The sequence below is a fragment of the Hippopotamus amphibius genome, chromosome 2 (genome assembly GCF_030028045.1).
Source record: "Hippopotamus amphibius kiboko isolate mHipAmp2 chromosome 2, mHipAmp2.hap2, whole genome shotgun sequence".
Classification (NCBI taxonomy): Eukaryota; Metazoa; Chordata; class Mammalia; order Artiodactyla; family Hippopotamidae; genus Hippopotamus; species Hippopotamus amphibius.
Window position 1 is genome coordinate 181084196 of NC_080187.1, and position 22530 is coordinate 181106725.

The following is a 22530-nucleotide window of genomic DNA, read 5'->3' on the forward strand; positions in this document are numbered from 1 at the left end:
ACTGGCTGCGTGGTAGGAATCTGACTCAACCTATGCCGAAGCATTTAATATCTTTACCCCTCACCTGTACTGAGCTATTTACAAGCACTGATTTCCTAGGGATAGGCCTTCTTTCTCCGCCTGAGTCCTCTTTAACGTCCCCTCTCTCGACCTCCGGCCCAAGTGAAAAAGAAGGAGAAGCAGCAGCAGGGAAGGAAGGAAAGAAGGAAGGAAGGGAAGGAGGGAGGGAGGGGGGAGGGAAGGAAGGAAGGGAAAGAGGAAGGGAGGGAGGGAGGGAGGAAAAAAGTGGCTTCTCTGGAGAGCTTTTTTAGAACAGCACACCCTGCGAAATCCGTCCTTACTAAAGAAGGAAATACTCGAGATGAATGGTGAGGCAGGGCCTTTGAAAGCGGATTTAAGCACTTTTAATATTGAAATCGTGCAAATTAGCAAAAGAATCGCACCCAAAAGTGGCCTGCGCTGGCCTGCCCCTCCCCCCCGCCCACCTCCCCGGCCCTCCCTCCGCGGAGCCGGCGGTGACTTCCTTCGGGTTAGCTGCCCCGGGCTCGGCCGCCTTCCCCCGCAAACAGAGGAAATAACTCACTTCTCGCCGCCTCACTCCCGGGGCCGAGACCTGGGGCGCATCCCCGGCTCTCACCCTCGGCGCCGCGTCCCCGCTCGCTGCCTCCCGGGGCTCCGCTTGCCCTGACGTCCAACCCGCCCCTCACTCCCAGCTCCCCCGCGGGGGCTCTAAGCTCTTCCCTTCCTCCCCGTCGCTCTGGAGCTTCAAAAGAGGGCTCTGCTCGAACTCCCCTGAGCTCTGGGGAAAAGCGGGTGCTTCTGGCCAAGGGAAGGGGCCCAGGCTGGGGAAAGGCAAGAAACAGTGAGCCTTACCAAATTGTCCAGCTCTGGATTTGAGGAAAAAAGTGGCTTTTCGGCGCGAACCTATAGGAAGCAGGGGAAAGTCAGCATGAATCACTACTCCATTTGAAAGAAGAAAAACCCTGTCACCGACTAAAGTGTAGTGTGTGAGGGGGGATGGCGGAGGGGCAGTGGCGGAGAAGAGGAGAGGGGCTTCGGTAAAATACATGAAACAAACCAGTGCCTTCGATTAATGGGGTCGGTTGAAAAAAAAAAAATCAGGGCCTTCTAGTCCTGGCCCCATTAAGGGGTACCTGGAACCGCTGAGCTGGAACCGCTGAGCGCGCAGGGCCGTTCTCTGGGCCCAAGCAGCCCCTTATGCTGCCGTCCACGGGGCTATAGTCCGCAGCCTCCCTCACCTCCGCCGGGGCCGAGAGGCGCCCAGCTTCCTTCCCTCCTGGGCACTCTCGGGGCCCTCAAAGCCGCTAGCCCCAATTCTTGTTCAAGTAGCTGCAGGCGGGGGAAAAGGCCAAGCCCCAGATTAGGAGCAGGTCAACTTTAATTCGAGGGTCGAGCCCCTGTATTCCTGGCTGGGGGGAAAAACAAACACCCATATTTATCTCCTCTTCCAGTTCGCCTCCAGGCTCAAGGATGGGGAGGAGGCGTAGAGCGCGGACTGGGCCGGAGGAACAGATCGGGTGTCCCTGCCTCTTCCTCCTCTTTCAAGTACAGCTCTGAGGAAAGGGGAGGGGGAGTGAGGGGCTGCAGGAGGTTGAGTGGGTCAAGAAGGTTGGACCTGCTTGGCGAAGACCGCGATGTCCTCGTTGAAGGAGTCGGAGGAGCAGACGTCCCCGCCGGCCACTCCGGGTTCCCGGGGAGTGCAGGTCGCCAGCTCGCACTTCTCAAAGACCAGAGCTAACAGAGGAAACAACGGGTGCCTAACGGGCAGCGCCACGCAGAGACATACACACGGAGACGGGGTGCAGAGGGGAAGGAGCAAGAACTGTAGTCAACAAGTTTGGAGGGTTCGGATTCCTTCCCTACTACAACAGGCACGCATCACACTTTACAACCCTTCCTCAGCCAGCCGAGCCCGGGCCAGAAACAGAAAGGAAAAACGGCCTGGCCCTTTCCCTCAGCTCAGGACTCCCTCAGATCTGGGCGGAGAAGCCCCTGGCCACTTTAGCCCGCCAAGTAAAAAGAGCCTCGGTTCGAACGTAATGAAACATCCAATAGGCTTAGGCAGTCTGGAGCCCGGTGTTGCTCTAGACCCACTCCCCACACTACAGAGACCGCCCAACCAAACCCTGAGACCCAGCTCTGACCTCCCAAGAGAGGAACACTCGGTGAAATCCAAAATTGCTTTAACTCCGCATTTTAATGGGCATTTCAGAGGAGGCCCAAGGCTCAGCCACACACACCCCCGAAGTGATATTTCCTCAATCTAACCTCTCCACCCCCTTGCCTTATAAACTTGTTTGCTCCACTTCTAGTAAAGCCCGGGCGTAGGGGCTAAAATAATAGCAATGGTACATGCAGAAGAGCTTCCTTTCAAAGACCACATTTCTCCAGCAGGCAAAAATAAATAAATCGAGTGTTAAAACTTGCAAGTGTGCGTGCGCGTCTGTCCTTTGTGTTCCTCCGGGCGGTTTAGCTACACTTCGGGATGCTTGCGGCCTCTGGCTTCAGGCACAGTTGCTGTTTACCGACTGTCCCCTCCCCTCGGCATCCCGCAGCCTTCCCCACCTACCCTCAGCTGGGAGGGCCCGAGTGGTACACGTTGGGGCCGTGCACCCCCATCACTCCCCATCACTCCCCGAGTTCTCTCAGAATTTAATATAATTTCCTGCCATCTCCCTTACTCCCCCCAAGAGCCGCTCTTTGCAAGCAGCAGTCCCTTCCACCCCACTGCACTTCAAGGTCTGCCCCCTTTATTTACAGAGAATTAAGAAGAGGGTGATTAGGACTTCCTGGCCGACAGAAGCAGCCCTGATCCCAGCTCAAGCTGCATTTAGTGACTCCCAGACTCTCGGTAGGAAACAGAAAAAAAAAAAAAAAAAAAAAGTTGCTCCTCATCGGCAGGAAACTTTCTCCGTCGTCAGGGCCTCTGTTAGGGGGCCTGGAAGGACCAGCTCTGCGTCCTTTGGCCAGGAATCGCGTCCTTGGGGAGAAGGCCCTGGCAAGATTCTAAGGACTCAGTCACTCCCGGCTACGGGGTCCGGAGTGACGGGGCCGTGGGGGTGGAGGAAGCTAAACCTTCCCGGGACTTACATTCAAGGGGCAGAAGAGCAGGCCCCCTTCACTGTCCTTTCCTAAGGCAGGCGGTTCCCGCCTCCTCCCTCCGCCCCCCACCCTAAGGAGAAATAACTCCCCACTTAGTCGTCCACCCCCTCATCCCCCACAGAGACAGACGTACACACTCGCACTCACACAGTATGCTGGGTCGGGAGGGGGTGGAGGTTGGTTTACCCATAGATCGCGTCCTTGTCCCGCTTCAAGGCGTCGTTGACAGCGGATCCCATGCTGGCCGGCATGACATTGGGGTGCGGGGCGTGCGCGCCGTAGTGCTGCGTGGCGTGAAGCGGCGGCCCGTGGTTCAGGTGGTGAACCGGGGGGATCGGCCGCGGCGCGTGAGGGTCTCCGTACATGGAAGCAGGCACCCCTACTCCGTCCATCCCGCCGTAATGGGGCAGCTCATCGTACTGTCAGAACCCGGCAAAGGGGCGGGGGGCGCAGGAGGTGAGAGAGAGCGAGGAGAGCCGAGCGAGGAAAAGAAGCAGGGAGAAGAGAGCGAGGAGAGAAGTGGGGAAGGAATAGAGGCGAGAGAGAGGGAGAAAGCCAAGGGAAGAAGAGAAAGGAGGAGGGGGCGGGGAGGGGGGAGGCAGGAGAGAAAGAGGGAGGAAAATACAAACAAAAACAAAGTCAGGAAGGAGAAAAGTACCGAGCGCGAGTTGAACACACAGAAACCAAACCAGCCGAAACAACGGAGTTGAAAGTTGGGGAGGGCGGGGGGTGTTTTTAAATTTAAAAAATGAAAAAGTATGAACCGAGAGCAGCGTTTAGAGCAGGGAGAGGGGGCGGTGAGGCCGGGGACTGAGGGGGCGCCGGGAGGTCCCGCTCGGGCCGGAGGCAGCAGAACCGTAGCGAGCCAACCGAGGGAGAAGTGGAGTTAGTGCGAGGAGGAAGCCCCGGATCCCACCCCTACCCCCCCTGCGCCTCCTCCAGAGGATCCAATAAATCAAAAGGCGAAATGAAACAAAATAAAGAGAAGAAAAACACCAATAATCAGGACGAGAACGCCGAGGACGAGGGAAGACTGGGGCCAGTGCCTCCCCGGGGGCAGGGAGCGGAGGGTGGGGGTGGGGGGTGGGGGGGAATAACGTGAAAGTTACCAGAAACATTATTTAGCAGCGGATTCCCTGCGTCCTTGTCAATTTCAGAGACAAAACAAGCAGCCCAGGCTAGTCTAGGCGGCGGCGCAGCGGCTGCGGCAGCGCGGCCCCAGCGGCGGCCCCGGCGGCGGCGGCGGCTCCTACGCAGCCGGTGCCCGCCCCGAGCCGCGGGAGCAGCGGCAGCAGCGGCGCAGCAGCGGCAGCGGCGGCAGCAGGAGAACCGGGGGAATCGCGCTGCTGGGGTAAAAGCTGGAGCGAGGCGAAAGCGTGTAACAATTGCACTCGCACACACACACACACACACCACTCACACGCACTCGCCGCCCGCCCGCTCGCACAGCGTTGAAACACGCGCGCCCAGACACGCACACACGCACGCACACACACTCGCACACACGCAGAGGCACGGGGGGGAAAAGAAGCCGATGAATAATTTTGCTGCTATTTTTTTAAAATACTGGCCGCCATCATCAAGGAGCGAGCAGCAGCAGCAGCAGCAGCGTCGAAGGGAGAGGAGGCATCGGGACAGGCCCCTCTTAGGAGAGGATTTATATCTAGGTAAGTGTTGGAGATTTAAACCTACCCTTTGCGCCATCAGTCTGCGCTCCAATAAACTCCTGGATGTGTCGTATATTTAATATCCCAGTCCGGATAAGAAAGTGATCTAGGCTGAAGATTCCTTTTTTTTTCCAAACCAAGGAGACTTCTCCCAATTTTCCAATATGTTATTTTTAGGGAAAAAAAAAAAAAAGGCCCAGGCAAGACAACGAAGAGTTGGTTTTTTTTTTCTGTGATATTTCTTCTTTTTCTCTTTTTTCCTCTTCTTCCTCCTCCTCCCGATCTTCCTCCTCCTCCTCCTCCACCTCCTCCCCCCTCCCCTCCTCCTCCTCTTCGGTCCTCCTTTCCCCCTCTTTCTCTTCTCTTCCCCTCAGTTGAAAAAAAAAAAAAAAGAAAAGAAAAAGAAGAAAAAGAAGAAAAAAAATTGTCAAGCCCCCGAACTGAAGGTTACGAGCGGCCCGTCAGCAGCCCACATGTAACCGAACTGTCGTGTTTCATGGCTTTTTGCCACTCCAGCTGTCAATCAAAGCCCGGAATGTCAAGGTAGTGAATGAATGATGGTTGATGATGATGAAGAGGAGGAATCTTTCAGACCCGTTTTTTTCTTCCAGTAAAACTCCGCGAGGGGTTTCTGCTTCTTGAATTTTTCCTCCCCCTCCCCCCTCCCTTTTAGCTTTGCCCCCGCCGTATCTATGATATGATCCTCTCTCTTTAAAGTATCGTTCAAAGAAAGCAGGGGGGGAAAAATCAAGAAAAAAATGAATAGTTTGCAAAAATTGGACTTCCTCCCCCCCTTTCCTGGTAGGTATTTTGTCTCTCCCTCTCTCTCTTTCTCGCTCGCTCGCTCGCTCTCACTCGCGCTCGCTCTCTCGCGCTCGCTCGCTCTCGCTCTCTTTCTCTCTCTGGGAGATGAGTGAGTGTCAGTAGGTGTTGGCAGGTTGGCTGCTGCCGGGCTTATAGGAGAGCCTCAGTTTGGCGGCGCGGGTCGGCGGCGGGAGAACGAAATGACGGAACCCGGAAGTCGTGGTGGCCATAGCCCGTCGTACGGCGGAGACACATCCCGGGAGTGGGGAGCGGGAGCGAGGAGGAGCGCGCCGCGCGGAGCCTCTGATATGCAGCGAGTGCGATCGGACGGCCCCGGGTGGGGGGGCGGGGGAGGCGGGGGGCGGGAGGGGGAGGGGAGGCAGGAGCCCCGCGGACCCGAGCAAATCAGCGAGGCTGCTCCTCCGCGGGGATGGCGCGGGGGGAAGGAGTGGGGGAGGAGGGAGGAAGAGGTGTGTGTGTGTGTGTGTGTGTGTGTGTGTGTGTGTGTGCACGCGCGCCTGTGTGTGTGTGTGCGCGCGCGCGCGCGCACGTGAGGAAAGAGGGAGGGAAAGAGAATGAGAATGAAGAGGACAGGGAGAGCGCAGAGAGGAAAACTGCAGAAAACCACAGGGAAAGTACGGTACAGCCTCGGATTTTTAATTTTTTTTTTTAAACTTCCTTCTAGTTCATTTCCCTATCACTCCCGGCTCCTGCCTAACGGGGTCGTGTCGGGGACGTGTGGCATGGCGCTCTTGCTTTTGTTCCTTTTAGTTCCGCGGGCCCCCTAGTCCCCTGCCAGCCGATTATTGCGCCCCGAAGGGTTTCTGCTAACGCCCAGAGGCAGCAGGATCTGCAGACCGTACCGACGCCAGGCTCGAGTTTTCTTTTTGTTTTTGTAAGTGGTACTTTCTTCCCTGTACAGATCCAGGACCCTTGTTGTCAACATTCATTTTGTTTTCTAGGACGAGAAGAGACCAGCTTAACTCAGAGAGCACTCCCTTCAAGCTTTGCGGACAAGGGCCACCCTGGAGAGTCTTTGGGGGCCGCGGTGGAATCAGGAGGGAGGAAGTGGGGAGGGAGTCGTTTGAGTGTTTGATGTTGTCTGATGTTGCCAAAGGGTGTGTGTGGGGGTGTGTGGGTGTGTGGGTGTACACGCGCGCGCGACTGGTGTGAGATTCCGAAGTGGATCTCACTTAGAGCTGGGAAGCATGGGAGGGAAAGAGAGAGAGAGAGAGACTCCTAGCGAGGAGGACTGGCCGGCATTCGCTGCCCAGCTTTGTTGTGGTCGCCCCGGGCGCAGAGGCCAGGGCGCGCTATCGCCGGCTAATGGCTGTGTTCATTACACCGGCTATTTCGGGGGATCGGGAAGATGGGGCCGACTCCGAATGAACTTTTCCAAAAAGGAAAAGGAGGAGAGTTGGGGGAAGGAGGTAACTATCCCACACGGTTTGCGTAGAAAGTAGCTCTAGCCCGCGTCTTGCCGAATCCCGGACTGGAACTGCACCCAGCCTCACCTCCACGCCGCGGGTATCCCGGCGGCCGCGCGTCAATCACTCCGAGCCCAGAGCTGGGGGCGGAGCTACGGTCTCCCCGCGCGCTCCGCGCAGAAGCCCCCGCCGCCCCCTGGCTCCCCTCAGCCCAGCAGCCGGGCCCTACGCTCCGAGCGTGCCCTCTCCCCAGCTCCTCGCTCTCGCCCTGGTTCATGGTCCCCGGCCCAGAGAATTGAAAACAGACCGTTCCTCAACAGCCGCCTCCTTCTCCAACTTTGAACCCATTCTGGAGAGTAGAAAGTAGCGTATCCTCTGCGCGGGGCTTTGACCCGACTTCCCGGGAGATGGGGGGGGGGGTGCGGCGCAAGGAGAATAAAATACTGGGGAGGGGGGTGGGTGGGTTAGGAGAATGGGAATATGAAAGGGAGAAGGAGAGAAGGAGGATAGGCTTCTCTTTTTGGGGGTCCCCCTTTTCATCTTCTCTGCTTCACTGTAAGCTTTCGGGCAACTCTCAACTGGGCTTAGATCTCAGCCTGCAGAAACTCCAAGCGGAGTCGGAGAAATTTGGCCCGGTTTTAATAGGGCTGGGGAATGAGCTCCGGAGGTCAGTAAAGCCCTCCAAAAATGATGAATGATTGAGCACCTGTGATGATGATAGTGATTACCAGAGCAATTAAACAGTTTGATTAAATGAGCCATCATAACAATGATGTCTGCGGGAAATCGGCCCTCACGTATAAAGAAAGATAGTGCGGAGGGGCTCGCAGAGGCGAGGGTAGCGCGATGTCAGGGAGCGGGGCCGCGGACCGCGCGGTATTTGCCTGGGTGGCCAGAGCAAGGACTGCCGGGCGCGCGGAGCTTCAGGGAGGAGAGTCTACTCCAGGTTTTCATAAGCCGGGCTTCAAGCCTGCAAGAGCCGACAGGTATGAAGAGCTGCAGGTTGGGGAGAGGGTACTTCCCTCTCCACCTCCTCATTTTTTTTCCCCAGAAGAACTCCAAGATTAAAAGCATCCTTATTTGTTGCTGGGTTGCTCGTCGACATATAAGAAAAGGTGAGTAAAAAAAGAAGATGCAAAAGAGAAGAAAAAAGTTGACTTCCAGAATTTTATTACAAGAGGCGGTTGTTCTAATTCAGTTTAGCCGGGGCGGGAAGATGAGAGAAAAAAGTCAAACGGGTCTCGCTGCAGAGCATTTTCGACTTTGCAGAGGTCTTTATATTGGTGGGTCCACGGTCCTCGTGCAGCGCCGCTAGCTGAGAAGTTTATACTCAGTTTTTCAGTTTTTAACTCTTTTAACTGTTCTTATTTTCAATATTGCATATTCGGGTTGCCAATAGAGTTACTGCTGTTTTAAATGTCCTGTACAGTAAGCGCCAATTACTGTTCTTTTTAAAAAGGAACTCAATTTCCTTGACAAATGCTTCTTTTGTAAAAATCAGCTTCGAACCGAACCTCTGCATCGCAGAGTTTAAACATTCAAAGTTGCTACCTTCTGCTTCTCTTACTATCACCTTTTTTTTCATAATGATATTGTGAAGTGAGGTAGCATTCCTACAGCCTTTATTTAGAAAAACCACACTAGGATTTTTTTTTTTTTTAAGTTTCTTCCAGGGCAGTGCATGTGAGTAAAAACAATTGAGACGATTGATGATTTCTATATTTTCAAACAGTTGTTAAACTAATGGGTTGATTATTCCATGACAGTCTTGAGCTCTACAAAAGAAAAAAAGTTCGAACTGTATTTTCCTGTGTTTTCATCCTTTGGGCGATGCAGAAGGCATTTTAACCCTAACTCCTTTCTTCCATTCTCTTCCTCTCCCTCCCTCCCTCTGCCTGTTTCTGTCTCTAATATTCTGTAACTCCTTTTGGGTTTTATTTTGAATACTTCAAAGCCAGCAACTGGGACAATCTGGTTACAGATGGGAGGGAGAGAGAAATAGAACATTTTAAGATACTGTTAAAGAAAAAAACCAACCAACCAATCATCCTTAACTCCAAAGATGTTAGTTAAGAAGTGTGAGAGTGTTACAAGTGAAGACCTCCTGAAGGAAAATCTGTGTCATTAAATTTTCACCAGTTGTTTAAGGGGGGAACCCCGAATTTCATGCGACTAAAGAGATTTCACTTACCTAGTTGCATGTAATTTATGAAACTGTTAGTTTAAAATAGCATCGCAGTGCAGTGAATTATACAGAAGATCAAGTTGGAGGTGATTTACAATGTCAGTTCTTGGTCAGTCTGATGAATTCAAAGGACTATTACTTTTAATCACCAACTTGCTGATATTTTATTAATACAGATGAAAAACATTTAAGAACTTCATGGTTTCCCCTAACCCCCACTTTTGCAGTCCCATGTAAGCTATTCAAAAGCAGTGGGGTACGCAGGCTTTCTGGTTTCTTGTCCGATAGTACGTTGCTGCTCTCAGCCTCGGCACCCGCACCGGGACTGCGAGGCTCATCTGCTCTCCCACATTTGGGGGAAAGGAAGAGTAGGTGGGGCAGGCCAGGGAGACAGGCGTGAGATGGGGGTCACAGGAGGCAGCACACACTTCCCTCAATAGTCAGCTCCTTTTGCCCAGGCTGGAAATGGTTTTAACAGGCGGTAAAATTTCATCTTGCGGTGTCAAATTGGGGTCATTTTGGGGTTAGAGTTCTCAGTGTCCGAGAGGAGCTGTCCAGCTGCGTGGGGACTCATTAACTGCAAAAGATCTGTTTCAGTAAAAACAATTCAAAGACAATCAGAAGGCTAAAGACCTTCTACAAATCGCGTTTTACAAGTGCCCCAGAACAAATATGGTTGCTGAAATCTATTTCTTCAGAATCCCAAATCGGCTACTTAGCTCTGGAGTGGGGGTGGGGGCACTGCATAAAAAAGGAGGTGAAAGGGAGGGGACCTGATCGGGTGGGGGCGAATGGGAGGGGGAATCGGGCCTTTCAAATTTAAGGATCTGTTTTTAATCACCTCTTTCTGATTGGAGCATCCCCAGGACTTCTGAGAACTGCTTCTTTTCTACTTTTCCTTTTCTCTCTCTCTTTTTTTCTTTTGTCTCAACATGGAATGATACTATAGGTAACATTTGAAATTTTAAAAGAATAATTGAATCCCTCTATAGTTACTTAATTTAAAGGACATTGACTTTATGGAGACTATTTAATTTGAAATGAGCATTTATGAACCTAGACTCTATTTTAGGTTAATTTGCCCACCTTCCTTTAGGGGCTTGTGTTTCTTTTTACCTTTTTTTTTTCTTCTAGAAAGTTATATGTCCTCAGCACAGATAACTCCAAATTCCTCAGAACTGTGAGGTCTAAAGTGTTAATCTGCGTATTAAAATTGCTGACTTTAAATCTTTTTTGTCTTCTTACAACAGAACAATTGATGCCTTGCTAGAGGAGCAAATAAATCCAACCTTAATCTTATTTGTAACTTTAGTTACTGTTTTGAGTTGGAGTATTTTGGATTAAGCAGGGTTCCCTCCCCCCCCCCACCCCACTCCCCGGTTAATTTTTATTTGTGTTGGCTGGTTTGGAAGAAAGATATTAATTATTACTTTAATTCAAAAAAAACCCTTTAGGCAAAAGGAAAGTGCAAAAGGAAAGAAAGTACAATCATGCCACCCATCTTATGTAAGAAAATAAATTGTGGGATGCCTTACTGTTATTAATTGGGGGTAGAGGGAGGGGATATGGTAGAAAGCCTGGGGTTTTAGAATAAAACCAAATCAATATTTTAGAGTAAGATATTATTTGAAATAAGTTTTCTTTCTTGCATTATGACCTGAGTAAGTAAAAAGGACCAAAATATTTTATTCTCTCTCTCTCTCTGGACTCCACCTCTGTCACTAGGTCTTTTCTCTCCATCTGCTTCACTGTTCTTTGGGTTCTGAATGCAGCAGTGAATTTTTGTAGTCTGGCTCTCTTCTCCAAGCCTCCCAGAGTATAAATTGTTATTCAAGGAGTTTGATTATATGGCCCTGCAGAAACAGCCCTGAACCCAGTATCGCTGGGACAAAGGCAGAGGGGCTCTCTTTCTGCTCCGACCTGCTGGCTGACAGTTGGAATTTTTGATATATATTTTATTTGGCGTTTCCAATAACGTGTTTGCCGCTCTCTCCCCACCCCTTGCAGCCATCTATTACTTTAAAAACATTTCTTCTCTATAAACCTCAGCTCATCCTTGTGAACTGTTCTTGACCTTCCTGGTGGTGAAACCAGCAGTTCTGAAAGTTGCTCTAGGAATAATTTCAATCACTTTCTTACCTGTTAACTTTGCGCACTCCCTTCCTAGTTGGTTGGGATCAAGAGAGGGAAGGGGACCTCTTTTTGTTTGTTTTTGTTTTTTGATCCTTTCCCCACTTAGGCTTTCTACCATATCCCCTCCCCCTCCCACCAATTAATAACAGTAAAGCACCCCACAATTTATTTTCTTACATAAGATGGGTGGAATGATTGTGCTTTCTTTCCTTTTGCTCTGTCTTATTTCTCATTTCTCCCAATTTTAGCTGCTTCACTATCTCGCAGTAGGAAAGTATTTCAATAAATAGCCCTCTAGCGCTATCTGGCGGGGCTCCAAGCGCGACGTGCGCTCGCTCTCGCTGTCTCTGGCTCCTTCCCGCTCTCTCTTCCATCCTCCCTTCCTTCCCCACATCTTCCTCTCTCCTTCTCTTTCTCTTGTTTCTTCCACAATCTTGATCCTATCCCCCCTCCCCCTCTCTTTCCTCTCTTCCTGCTTCCCCCTTTCTAGCTCCCACCTGCATTTCCGCACAGACCGCTGGAATGACCCGGTCAGAGGCTGACACCCTCGGAACCAGGTGATGCTCCGGCGGGGAGCTCTTCTAGGACTCCCACCTTCAGCCAACGTGGGTCACACACATCCTTTGCCTTGGATTAGCTTCTTACTGTAGCTTAACACGTTGCTTAAGTCTCAGCGTCTCAGCCGGCGGTAGTTTGGAGGGGCTTAAACTGCGTGTGAAGTTTGGAGGAAAGAAATCAGACACTGGAATCCCATCTAATGGAGCCCAGCTAAGTTTTAGATCAGGAGGCCGAGTCTTAGTGCGAGATTGAGGAAAGGTCGGGGCTTCACAGGGTGGGTGGGGGTGGGGGGGAACAGCCCTTCGGGAGAGGACTGGGGTGGGGGCGCCTGCCGGCCCCCCGCCCGCCCGCTGCATCCCTACAGCACAACGGACTGCTCCAGTTTGTATTCTGTGCCTGTCCAGGATTTAAAATAAATACATAAATTAGCTTTATCCTTCCTCTTCCACCACCACTACCACAACAAATTTGGAGAGGAGTGGGAAAGAAAAGTGGGAGTAGGAAAGCTTACTGAAACCCCACAGGGCAAAGAAGAAAAAGACAACAGAGACTGCAGGAACTCGCTTGAGGATGCAGTACTCATCAGCATCCTCCCTCCTTTCTCAAAGAGATTTGTCTTCTTTCTTATTTATGGCTTTAAAAAAAAACAAACTGAAAACAGTAGCCGGTAAACCTTCACCAGCGCCTGGGGAGGCATCAGAGGAGACAGGGACAGAAGGAGAGATTCAATTCAGACTGGGTGCTTTAGATTAAAATTCTCTCCTTCTCCTTCTCCCTCTCCCTCACCTCTCTCTCTCTCTCTCTCTCTCTCACACACACACACACACACCATGCACTCTGAGCCTTAGAGAAATTTCCAATCCTCCCTTTGAGCAAATCTCTTCCATCTAGTCCTAGAAACAGAGGAAAGGGTATGGGCCTGGGGGACAGTTAGACTCACTCAACTTTATGACTGCATTTTCTAAAATTTAGTTTTGACCTTGCAAAGTGAGGACCATATGCCCAGTAAAGACTCAGTCGGTGGCTACTTAAAGTGGGGGCCTCAGCCTGCAGTGTCTGTGATCACAGACAAAGACCTCTTCCCAATTCTGAAATCTCCCCTCCCCACAATCTCAAAAATAAAATAGGAGGGTGGAGGATGACACAATCAGAGGTTCTGTTCCTCAGAAATTGCTCCCTCCCACTCCCATGTTGAAGGAAGAAAGCACAGTGTGGGTGTAATTAATTGAGGGCTGTTATTAGGTCATCATTAGCCAAGGTGCAAATACTTGAAGCCCATTTTTACTTAAAATTGACCAGCCCCAGAGTGATAGATCGATTTGGAGTATAAAAATGATGTATCAAAACATCAATGTCGATTATTTGAAATATTGTAGTCGAATTTTTTTATTGCTTCATCGGTTAAGTGTCTGAAAGTGCAGTGTTCAAACATATATTTATGTTGTCAATACTGTCAGAACTGTCAGTTTTACTATACTGGATTTGTACTACATTTCGAATTTACTCATTTACATAAAATGCCCACCCTAGGATTCCCCCACCCCCACCCCATCTCTCTCTTTCCTCCCATCTCTGGAAAATCCGTGTCAGTTTCTTCAAAGGATTCAGCAATCTTTGCCTCAGCTAAAGTGTGCAGTGCCTCTTTGACTCAATTTTCCACATCGGATTACATGTCTTTTTCACCATTTCTAACTTTCAAAGAGAGCCTTCCTCCTTTCTTTCCAACTCTGCTTACTCCAACCTTTTCTCCGAAATAGTATTGTAGCACTTGGAAAGCTTCAGGTTTAAATAGCCACATCTCAGCTCCAAATAAACCATTTAGGTAGAAAATCAAAAAACCGGACCTCACTGTGCCTCCTTGGCTGCAGTCCTGTAAACCGGGCTTCACTGGGCACCCGATCTCACATGTGTTAGGATCCATAATCAAACTACCTGGAGGATTCAGATCTTCCAGGGCAAATGAATTTGGAAATATAAATACCTTTTCTTTCTTTTTACTTAAAAGCTGTGATAGGAGAAAAAGAATACATGTAAATGATCGGCACGTTTTACCTTTAAAAGCTTTTGAACTCAATCGAAAGACACAAGTTGGAAGCAGAATTGACAGTTTTAATTCTATCCATTTTCACCTGGCACATCAGATCAGAGGCAATCATTTATTTTATGAGGGGTAGATGGGAAAGTCAGATAGAAAGCGTGAATCCACTGAAGTCTCTATCCTAGAAATCACAGAGAAATTATTGAAACACAAACATTCTGCCGCTCCACACTCTTAGTCTAGACTAGTTGAAATTTATAAATTCACATTCTGCCTAATTTCATGCTTTTTATTTTTTATTTTCTAGGATTCCCTCCAAGACAGGGCCACTTCTGGACTATCTGTGAGGATGTGTTTCTTTGTATAACACTGAAGCACTTTTTATAAACCTTTTAATGTATTTAAATAAATCTATTTGGACATTAAGAAAAGCCATACATACCAAGATGGCTTGGCTTTATGCCGGCAATCCTAACATTGGGAAAAAAAATCACAATCTAACTGAGCAACTTTGCCGTACCCAACCTGGTCCAAAAAAAAAAAAAAAAAAAGAAAAGAGAGAGAGAGAAGCAAAGCAAAAGAAAGTTTCCTGCGTGCATCTGCGTGTCTTCGTGTGCACGTTTATAAACATCTCGCAGTCCTTATTTGCATGTTACCTCCCTCCTGCCATACACTCGAAGGCAGAGGCGTCGAGGGATCGCCCCCAGAGAGCTGTGTTTACTTAGGTTTTTAAAAAATCTCTCCGCCATGTATGACAAGTGTTACTTCAAGAAATTCATCAGCCTTCTATAGATACTTCCAGTTTTGCTGTAATGATCTGCAGAAGAGAACTGCCATCACTTTCTCACATCCCAAGGTGTTGCAGGAACTCACAGAAAGGGGAGAGTGGCTGAAACGCTTAATTATAGTGGGGGAAGGAGGGCACGAGGAGGGAGAGTGAGGAAGGTCTTTACTTTACCTGGCCAGTACTTTGAGAAGGCTGTGAATCCTTACCGCGAATATCTGGGAAAGGTAGGGTTGCCTTTTTTTTTTTTTTTTTTTTTTGGTAATGCCTTTGGGGAGAAGTGATACCCTTGTGTAACAATTAGCTCAGACAATAAAAATAATTGGAAAATCAGTTGGAATTTCTGAGTTTTTAATTACGTTTAATTTTGTGCTAAGCCGTAAAATTACGAATGCCCCTCAATTAAACACTCTCCTCTTGTAAAGCGTTTAACAATTATTCCTTAATCAGTCTGAATGTGAGTCACAAATGATGCTTTTCCACATCAAAGGGACGTCCTTCGACGTTACCTTTTAGTCATAAGTAAGAGGATTAATTCCTATAATTAGAGGGATAAATATGTGCATAAATACATCTCTCACTCTCTCCCTAAAAAAAGAGAGAGAGAGAGAGAGAGAGAACAACACTTTCACTCTGTGTGAGTCATGGCCGGCTCTGGCGGGGTAGGAGTTTTTAATTGCCCGCTTCGGCCCGACAGCCCTTTGCAGGCGGGCGAATCGCACCGAGGAGACGCCGGCTGGAAGCACAGACCCCCAGAGGGACACACGCGCATACACACGGGTGCGCATACACACGGGTACACAGAAACGCACACGCCGGTCAGGCAGGAGGTTCAGTGCTCGGGGTCCCAAGGCCCCGCCAATTCCAGTGCGATCCTCGCAAGACAATAGCCCACCCCCCAACCCGTGGCCCTGCCCGGCGCTGCGAGAGACTTCTCTTCCTGTGGTCCACTTGGCCTGGGGCGCGGGGTCCTTGCCCTAAGCCCAAGTTCCAGGTTGACTCTTCAGGCTACAAATAAAAATTGGGCATGACCTTTTAAAACTCCTTGTGTGAATATCTCATTTACCTAATGACTTTATGTCACCTAGGAGGAAGGTCAATTTCCTCTTAACCTTTCCCCGGCTGCTGCAGTAAGCATTCTTCCCTAATCAATGGTGGCTGGAATAATCAATTCCCATTTTATGATCGCTGACAAATTCAATCTCCGGGCGGGGTGTGGGCGCGGCGTGGCCCGCTTAGGCCGGGACAGAGGTCTCTCTGGGTACGTCCAGCTCCGCCCGGCGTCGAGGGAAGCTGCTCGCTCTTCCGTCGAGTTCAGAGACCTGGGCAAACTTCCCTCCCCCAACCGCCGCTGACTTCTGAGTTGTCACTAATCCGAACCTGATATTCACCAGAGCTCCTTCGGTCACCGACAACGCTCCCCGCTGCTGCTGGGCCTCCCACCGGCCCCTCCTCCGCGTGTTTTCATTTCAAAGTCTGCAGGCAGGGATTGCCCCGACCCACAGGAGTGTGTGCGTGTGTGTGTGTGTGTGTGTGTGTGTGTGTGTGTGTGTGTGTGTGTTAGTTTCATTTACATTTTAAAAATTATTTTTGCCTTCTTCAGCGTGGATCTCTCAGCTCTTTCACTCTGTCTCAGCCCGGCTCACTTTGCATAAACAAAGCAACAACAGAAGCTCAGAGTGGGTGGATTCGTGTGGAAATGAAGTCAACTGGCAGAGTTCTCTCTTTTTTCCTCTCTCCTTTCCTTTTCCCCCCTCCCTCCCCCATCTTTCCTTCTTCTCTTAATTTCCTTCTCCTCTACCTCCCCCCACGATGCTCAGTTATCCTAAAAGATAGGTTTATTAGATACTACTTTACCTCTGTTTTTAGTTTCTGAGTCTGGGGAAATTACCAGGAAAATTACTAAGTCAGAGCTCAATTGAAAGTGAATTTGGGATAGGTTCAACATTCTTGATCTTTGTAGGGCCTACATATGAGCCCCTCTCACCTCAGAGTCTCTCATAAAGTAGATGTTGGCTTTTACCCACACAAGGCTTGTTTGAAGAGATGGCCCTCTTAACACTGGTTCACCTCTGGTCACTGGAATCTCTTTCCCCTCATTCTGCCCTAACCCCATTTTCACTTACTACCAAGATGTGATGAAGTTTCTGATGATTGTCAAGTAATCAAAAAACCTGCTTAGCTAGGGTTCAATAGCAGGCAAGACAATCACTTTTCTTGGAAAAGATGTCCTACACCCAGGTTTTTTCAGATTTCTTATGATTAACCAGCTAGTTGAAACTGAGCTCCAAGCTGAAACTTTTCTGCTGAGAGTGTTCTCTCAGGTCACACTGGTGGTCTTTGAAGGGGTAATTAAAATACCTCTTTTAAAAAAAAATCCATGCACCTCATTACTCGTGGGCAGATATTCTGTTACAATTGAGAAATTTGTCCAACAATCAGAACAAAAATGTAGATATTCTATTGGGTTGGCCAGAAAGTTCATTCGGGTTTTTCCATAACATCTTAAGGACAAACCTGAATGAACTTTTGGGCCAACCCAATACCTTAGAAGGTGGAATAAGTGGTAAATTGCTTACTCTGGTGTAAAACAAACAAACAAACAAATGGCATTTGAGTTCAAGGAGAGGCATCTCTGGGTCAACACACTCACTGTTCACCCACAACAGCCTCCTCAGTTCCTTTAGGTACAGAGATGGCTGAAAAGGCCACCAATGCAGCCTGCCAGAAACTCGAGGTTCATTCCACTCTTGCCCTGAGTCTGAAGGCTCTCGCGTTGTGACCTCTGATGGGCAGTGAGAACAGCCCAGGTGCAGGACCTGACCTGGGATGTGACCAGGCCAAGTTCCCAGTATTGTTACTTCCCATCTTGCTTCATACTAGAAAGTACATTTGCAACTCTAGTTGAATTAGATTCTGGATTGAAATGGGCATTGAGGGCTGATTCAGCCCTGAGTCACAGTTTATAACAGTCTGGCTTTTAGAAGATTTGTTTCATATTCCTAACAACTCAATTACAGACTTTGCGCGACTACCACTTGTTCAGGCCAGGAAGCACTTGTGCGGGAAGAGTTCCCCATTACTAGGAGTCCTGAGTGGGACTTTTATCTCAATTTGACAGAGGAGCAGACAGATTGGGGATGGGCCCCTTGACCTCAGATAATTACTACAGTCTTCTCTCTTAAGCAAATTTAATTTTCACACAAGGAGTAATTAACAACCTCTGACTACTCACTGGCTTTATGAGAATTTCCTTTCCTTTTCTTATCTTAAGGGCCCTCACAGGGATGTTGAATAGTATGTTTAATATTAGTTTTTAGCTTCACTTCAATTAAACATCTTGCATTTTGCTCACTTCTTCCACAGTCGATGGAACACATTTAGCATAGTCTTGGGCTGTGTTCTCATTCCAGCAGGTGAACCAGGAAATCCAATCATCAGTTTACTCCCCTCTCCAATCCCCACACTACCCATAAGATTACTCGTTGGACAAGGAAAATTCTTTACTTGTGCTTAATTTAGGGAGCATGTCAGAAGAGACATAATAGACATGTTATCCTCTCCCTTTGATTTTCTAACAACTTTGTCTCTATCAGTGTCTCATTCATGGTTATAAGTCAAAATTACATGTTAGGATATAACCCGTAAGTACAGGAACAGGAGGAAGGACCCCTAGTTTTTCAAAGGTGACTGAGGTCTCTGCGAGGCTCATGTCCTAAATGGAAAGACATCTCTTTCGAGCATCTCTAAGGGAGAGGGTAGAATTAGATCACTTCTGAGGCCGTTTCTAATCCTGGAAGGACGAAAAGGAACTCCCTCTCTGAGGAAGAGTCAGGAGCTCAGTCTCTGGAGTTTGCCAGGAAGGGGCTGAATCCTGGTTCTGTCCTGTGCTTACTGTGTAGTCTCCAGAAACTTAACCTCTTTGACCCTCAGTAGTCTCATGTATAAAATCAGGATAACAATATTATTGGCCCCTCCATATCCACTCTTTACTTTCTTCACTGGGCTCTGTGATCCCGGAGGCTCGTATGGATGGTTTCATAATGCCACCTTGGCCTTTGTTTCCTGTTGGGTTTGCTTAGGGTGGGTAGAGTGAGGTCTGGGTATTGATTTCCAGGGTCCCTGTGGGCTGGCTGCATCCCAGCCATGGCTCAAGCAGCCCTCTTCACAGAGCTGTCTCTCTCTCTCTGGGTTCAGGTAACCACTTCCCTCCCCATTACCAGCCTTGGGGCACTGCACCATCCTAACACCCTGCTCACACCTTTTTAATATAGCTCCTTTATGAAGCACTCCTCAGATTACCCAATTTGATATGCACCATCTGTTTCCTGCTGGACCCTGACTGATATACCTAATAAACTTGTTTGGAGGATTAAAATTAAATGAGATAATGTATGTAAAGCACAAAGCACAATTCCCTGCATATAGTAAAAGCCTAATAAATAGAACTTTTAGTTATTTTTTTTACAATTTTTGTCTGCTGCATTCCCCTCCTTTTATGTATGAGGAAATGGAGGCCCCAAGCGGTTAAGGTATTAATTCAACGTCTAATTAACTCAAGATAGTAACAACCCTGGGACCAAGTCCCTGGACTAGCAGCTCTCAGTTCACTGCTCTCTCTACAGCAGCTTGTTGAGCAAAACAGATGGGGGAGGAGGAAGATCCTTTTGTCATAGATATTGAAAAAAGGGTTAGACGAGTTAGAGGCAGAGATGCAGGAGATAATAAGCATCTTTCCATGTAGCACTGGATTTGTCCTTGCTAAATTATTGCTGAAATAAAGCATGATGTTGTGATTTGGAATCCAGTGATTTCACTAAGAATAGAATAGGTATGTTACGGGAGGAGCAATGTATCCCTGACAGGGTAAAAACAAATTATGAACACATAATTGGAAGTTTTACCAGGAGGCATCATAATGTTCCTATGACATATAGAGTATACCAGAATTAATTTTTAAATAAAGGCTGATTTTTGGATTAGCAGTGCAGATTAAGTATGAATTTTATAATTCTTTAGAACACACACTGTGCTGTGAACTACAGCCAGGACACCACAGACATTCTATAACTTGATAAAACTAACAAGGTGATGGACATCATTCAATAATTAATTCCTATTTTCATTCAATCATTGAAGCAAATATTTACTGTGTCTGTAATATTCTCCAAAAATCTCTTACAAGTGTTAACATATAAAGATTAATTAAATATATTCTCTACTTCAATGGGTTCACATAGTGAAATAGAAATAGGTGTATCAACAGATTTTGGTACGAACAAAGGTAGAACTATGCCTAGGCTACTATGGGAGCCTTGAAAAGGTTGCATGGAATAGAGAGCATTGAGAGAAGAGGCTTTCCTGGGTCAGAATTGAGTCTTAGCAAAGAGATGTTTGTCTCAGTGCAATTACATTCTAGCCTTCCAGAGACTTCCAAATTATTGATGATATCATTTTATTAATATTTAGCTCTTACTAATATAAAGATTAGTAACAAAACAAAAAACTCCACATATAATATTGTATTACACTTTATTATGGCAGGTTGGCTGAAATATATGTGAAGTATATGTGAAACAGAAAAATTTAAATAATATTTGTCTTGATGACTAGAGTGTACGACAGGAAAAGAGGGATACATTTAAAAGATGATATTTTACATAGACACCTTGGAAAATGTTACCTTCAAAGGAGATTGCTTTAATGTACTTTACCAATGAGACCTTATTTTTATAATAAGTTAGCTCGGGTTTATCTGAGACATAAACATATACTTTGAAAAATGAATTGGAACCTATGCATAGAGAAGAAACATAGGGCCGTTTCTTCCAGAATTCAGGATGCATTCAAATACAATTGGACACACATAAATATAACACAACCTAAAACAAGTTGTTTCTACATATTCATCACAAAATTGGTCATTATATCTCAACTTTAAAGGATAAACATGATGTATATTTTACCATGGTAAAGCTGCTGAATATTTGTGCCTCTCTTTGGGAGACCAAACTAAAAAGTTATATAACTCTGGCTCATTCTCATTCAAGTTGTTTTTGTCTACTGACCCTGATCATCCTGACTTGATTCATTCTTTTTTTGTCCACCCTACATCACAATCCATTCGTGTGCACATTAATTGTGTTTATGTATACCTATATATGTACATATGTATATATACATATCTCCATTTTAGCCATCCGCCAATTACAGCTACACTTGGAACTTAAACTTACTTTCACAATCTCAAATGTAGATATTTTGTTTTTTTTTTCTACCATATCTTTATTCTCTATTGAAACAAACTATTCTGTCTTTCTTCATCATGACTCTTGTTATGACTTCTGGTTTCTTGATCATTTTTTGCCAATCTATTAGTCACATCTTGATTTACTTGATCGTCTACCCAGTTTACAGCATTAAGGAATCATTAAACGTTTATCTTAATTTATTTTTCTTCCTTTGAAAGTAATATATACTCATTAAAGACAATTTGACAATGTGCAAAAGTGGGTAAAAGAAAAAATCACCCATAGATAAAGTATCCAAACACAGTTGCTGTCAAAATTTTATTGTATTTCTTTGCATTTTTTCTCTATATAGTTCTTTTTATGTAGTTGTAATTGTACTTTGCATAAAATTGCATCTTACTTAAGCTTTCAAGTTCTTTATGACCATCAACCTAGATGTCATCAATTAAATTAACATAATTCACTTTTCCATTACACTATTATTGGGCACTAATTTATTTTTTCACTTTTTATGTACAATTCTGTAATGAGCATTTTTGTGCATAAAGGTTTTTCAAAACTCAGAATTATTTTCATAGAATGGATTCCTGGACATTGATTGAAGGGAGTGAGTGTATTTAAGTCAAAATCCAAAGCCTCTATTGCTTTTTGAACTTTTTGTCATGACCTCCATGACAATCTCCATCTTAATGGTAATCATTTTCTGTTTCTCTGGCTGAATAAGCAACTTTTGGGGGAAGAAGTCTCGAATACATATACTTTAAATTTATAGTCTGAATTTCAGTTGGCCTCCTGAAGCTAAGATTATTCTTCTACCCATTTTCTGTGGTGAATCCTCCTTTTGACAATAACTCATTCACTCCTCTAATCCCCTGTCCCTTTCTCTTTCCTTCCATTTCCTTCCTTTCCTCCTTTTCTCTTTTCTCTACAAACCACTCAGAAGCCCCTAAGTACTCTCACCCGTCTAATTCTCAGATGACTTCACGTCCTGCTTCATTGAAACCGAGAATTTCTGGCATGAGCTTTGTAATACTCTCTTTTCTGTTATTTCCCATTCTCTCAGTCATAACATCACTGTATTTAAGAAAGACAACTTATTGTCCTTACTTTTATATCTAGTAAAATATCTGTTACATACAAAACCATATATGTAACATATTTGGCTGTTACAAAGCATAATAATGAAAGGAACATTTGTGAACTAGCCACCCAACTTAAGAAGGGGAACACTGCATATACTCATGTATTCCTTCCCTTTCATCCTTCTGCTTCTTCTTCCTGGGGTAACTACTAGCCTAAATTTTTAAAGATACTTTTTCGTGTTTATGTATTCCTGAAATATATATATATATATATATATATATATATATATATAATATGAACTATATAAATCACATATAACATTATTAGTATATTAATAAATATCAACCAGTCTATATATGTATACTATATATTGGTATTATATGTATTGTATATACATATGTATGTATATATATTCCTAAACAATATTCACTGTGCTTTTTTTTTAACAATATAAGTGGTAGTCTTTCTGGATTCTCA

The 22530-nt window shown here is 46.6% G+C and overlaps 1 protein-coding gene across 5 annotated transcripts in view; it reads right to left on the reverse strand.

Annotated features, from left to right (window-relative positions):
- MEIS2 (Meis homeobox 2) overlaps positions 1-5866 on the reverse strand; it is a 199137-nt gene extending 193271 nt beyond the window's left edge. For 3 of the 5 annotated variants that reach the window (XM_057723833.1, XM_057723836.1, XM_057723838.1), the window contains exons 1-4: positions 4816-5866; positions 3310-3542; positions 1637-1778; positions 874-924 (exon numbers count right to left, since the gene is read on the reverse strand). In XM_057723833.1, coding sequence (XP_057579816.1) covers positions 874-924; positions 1637-1778; positions 3310-3542; positions 4816-4827 — 438 coding nt within the window. In that variant the 5' untranslated portion in view covers positions 4828-5866. Of the gene's footprint in view, positions 1-873; positions 925-1636; positions 1779-3309; positions 3543-4232; positions 4319-4815 lie in introns of those variants that run through there. The other 2 variants (XM_057723835.1, XM_057723837.1) reach the window with 1 other exon arrangement.
- Between the last annotated feature and the right edge of the window lie 16664 nt (positions 5867-22530).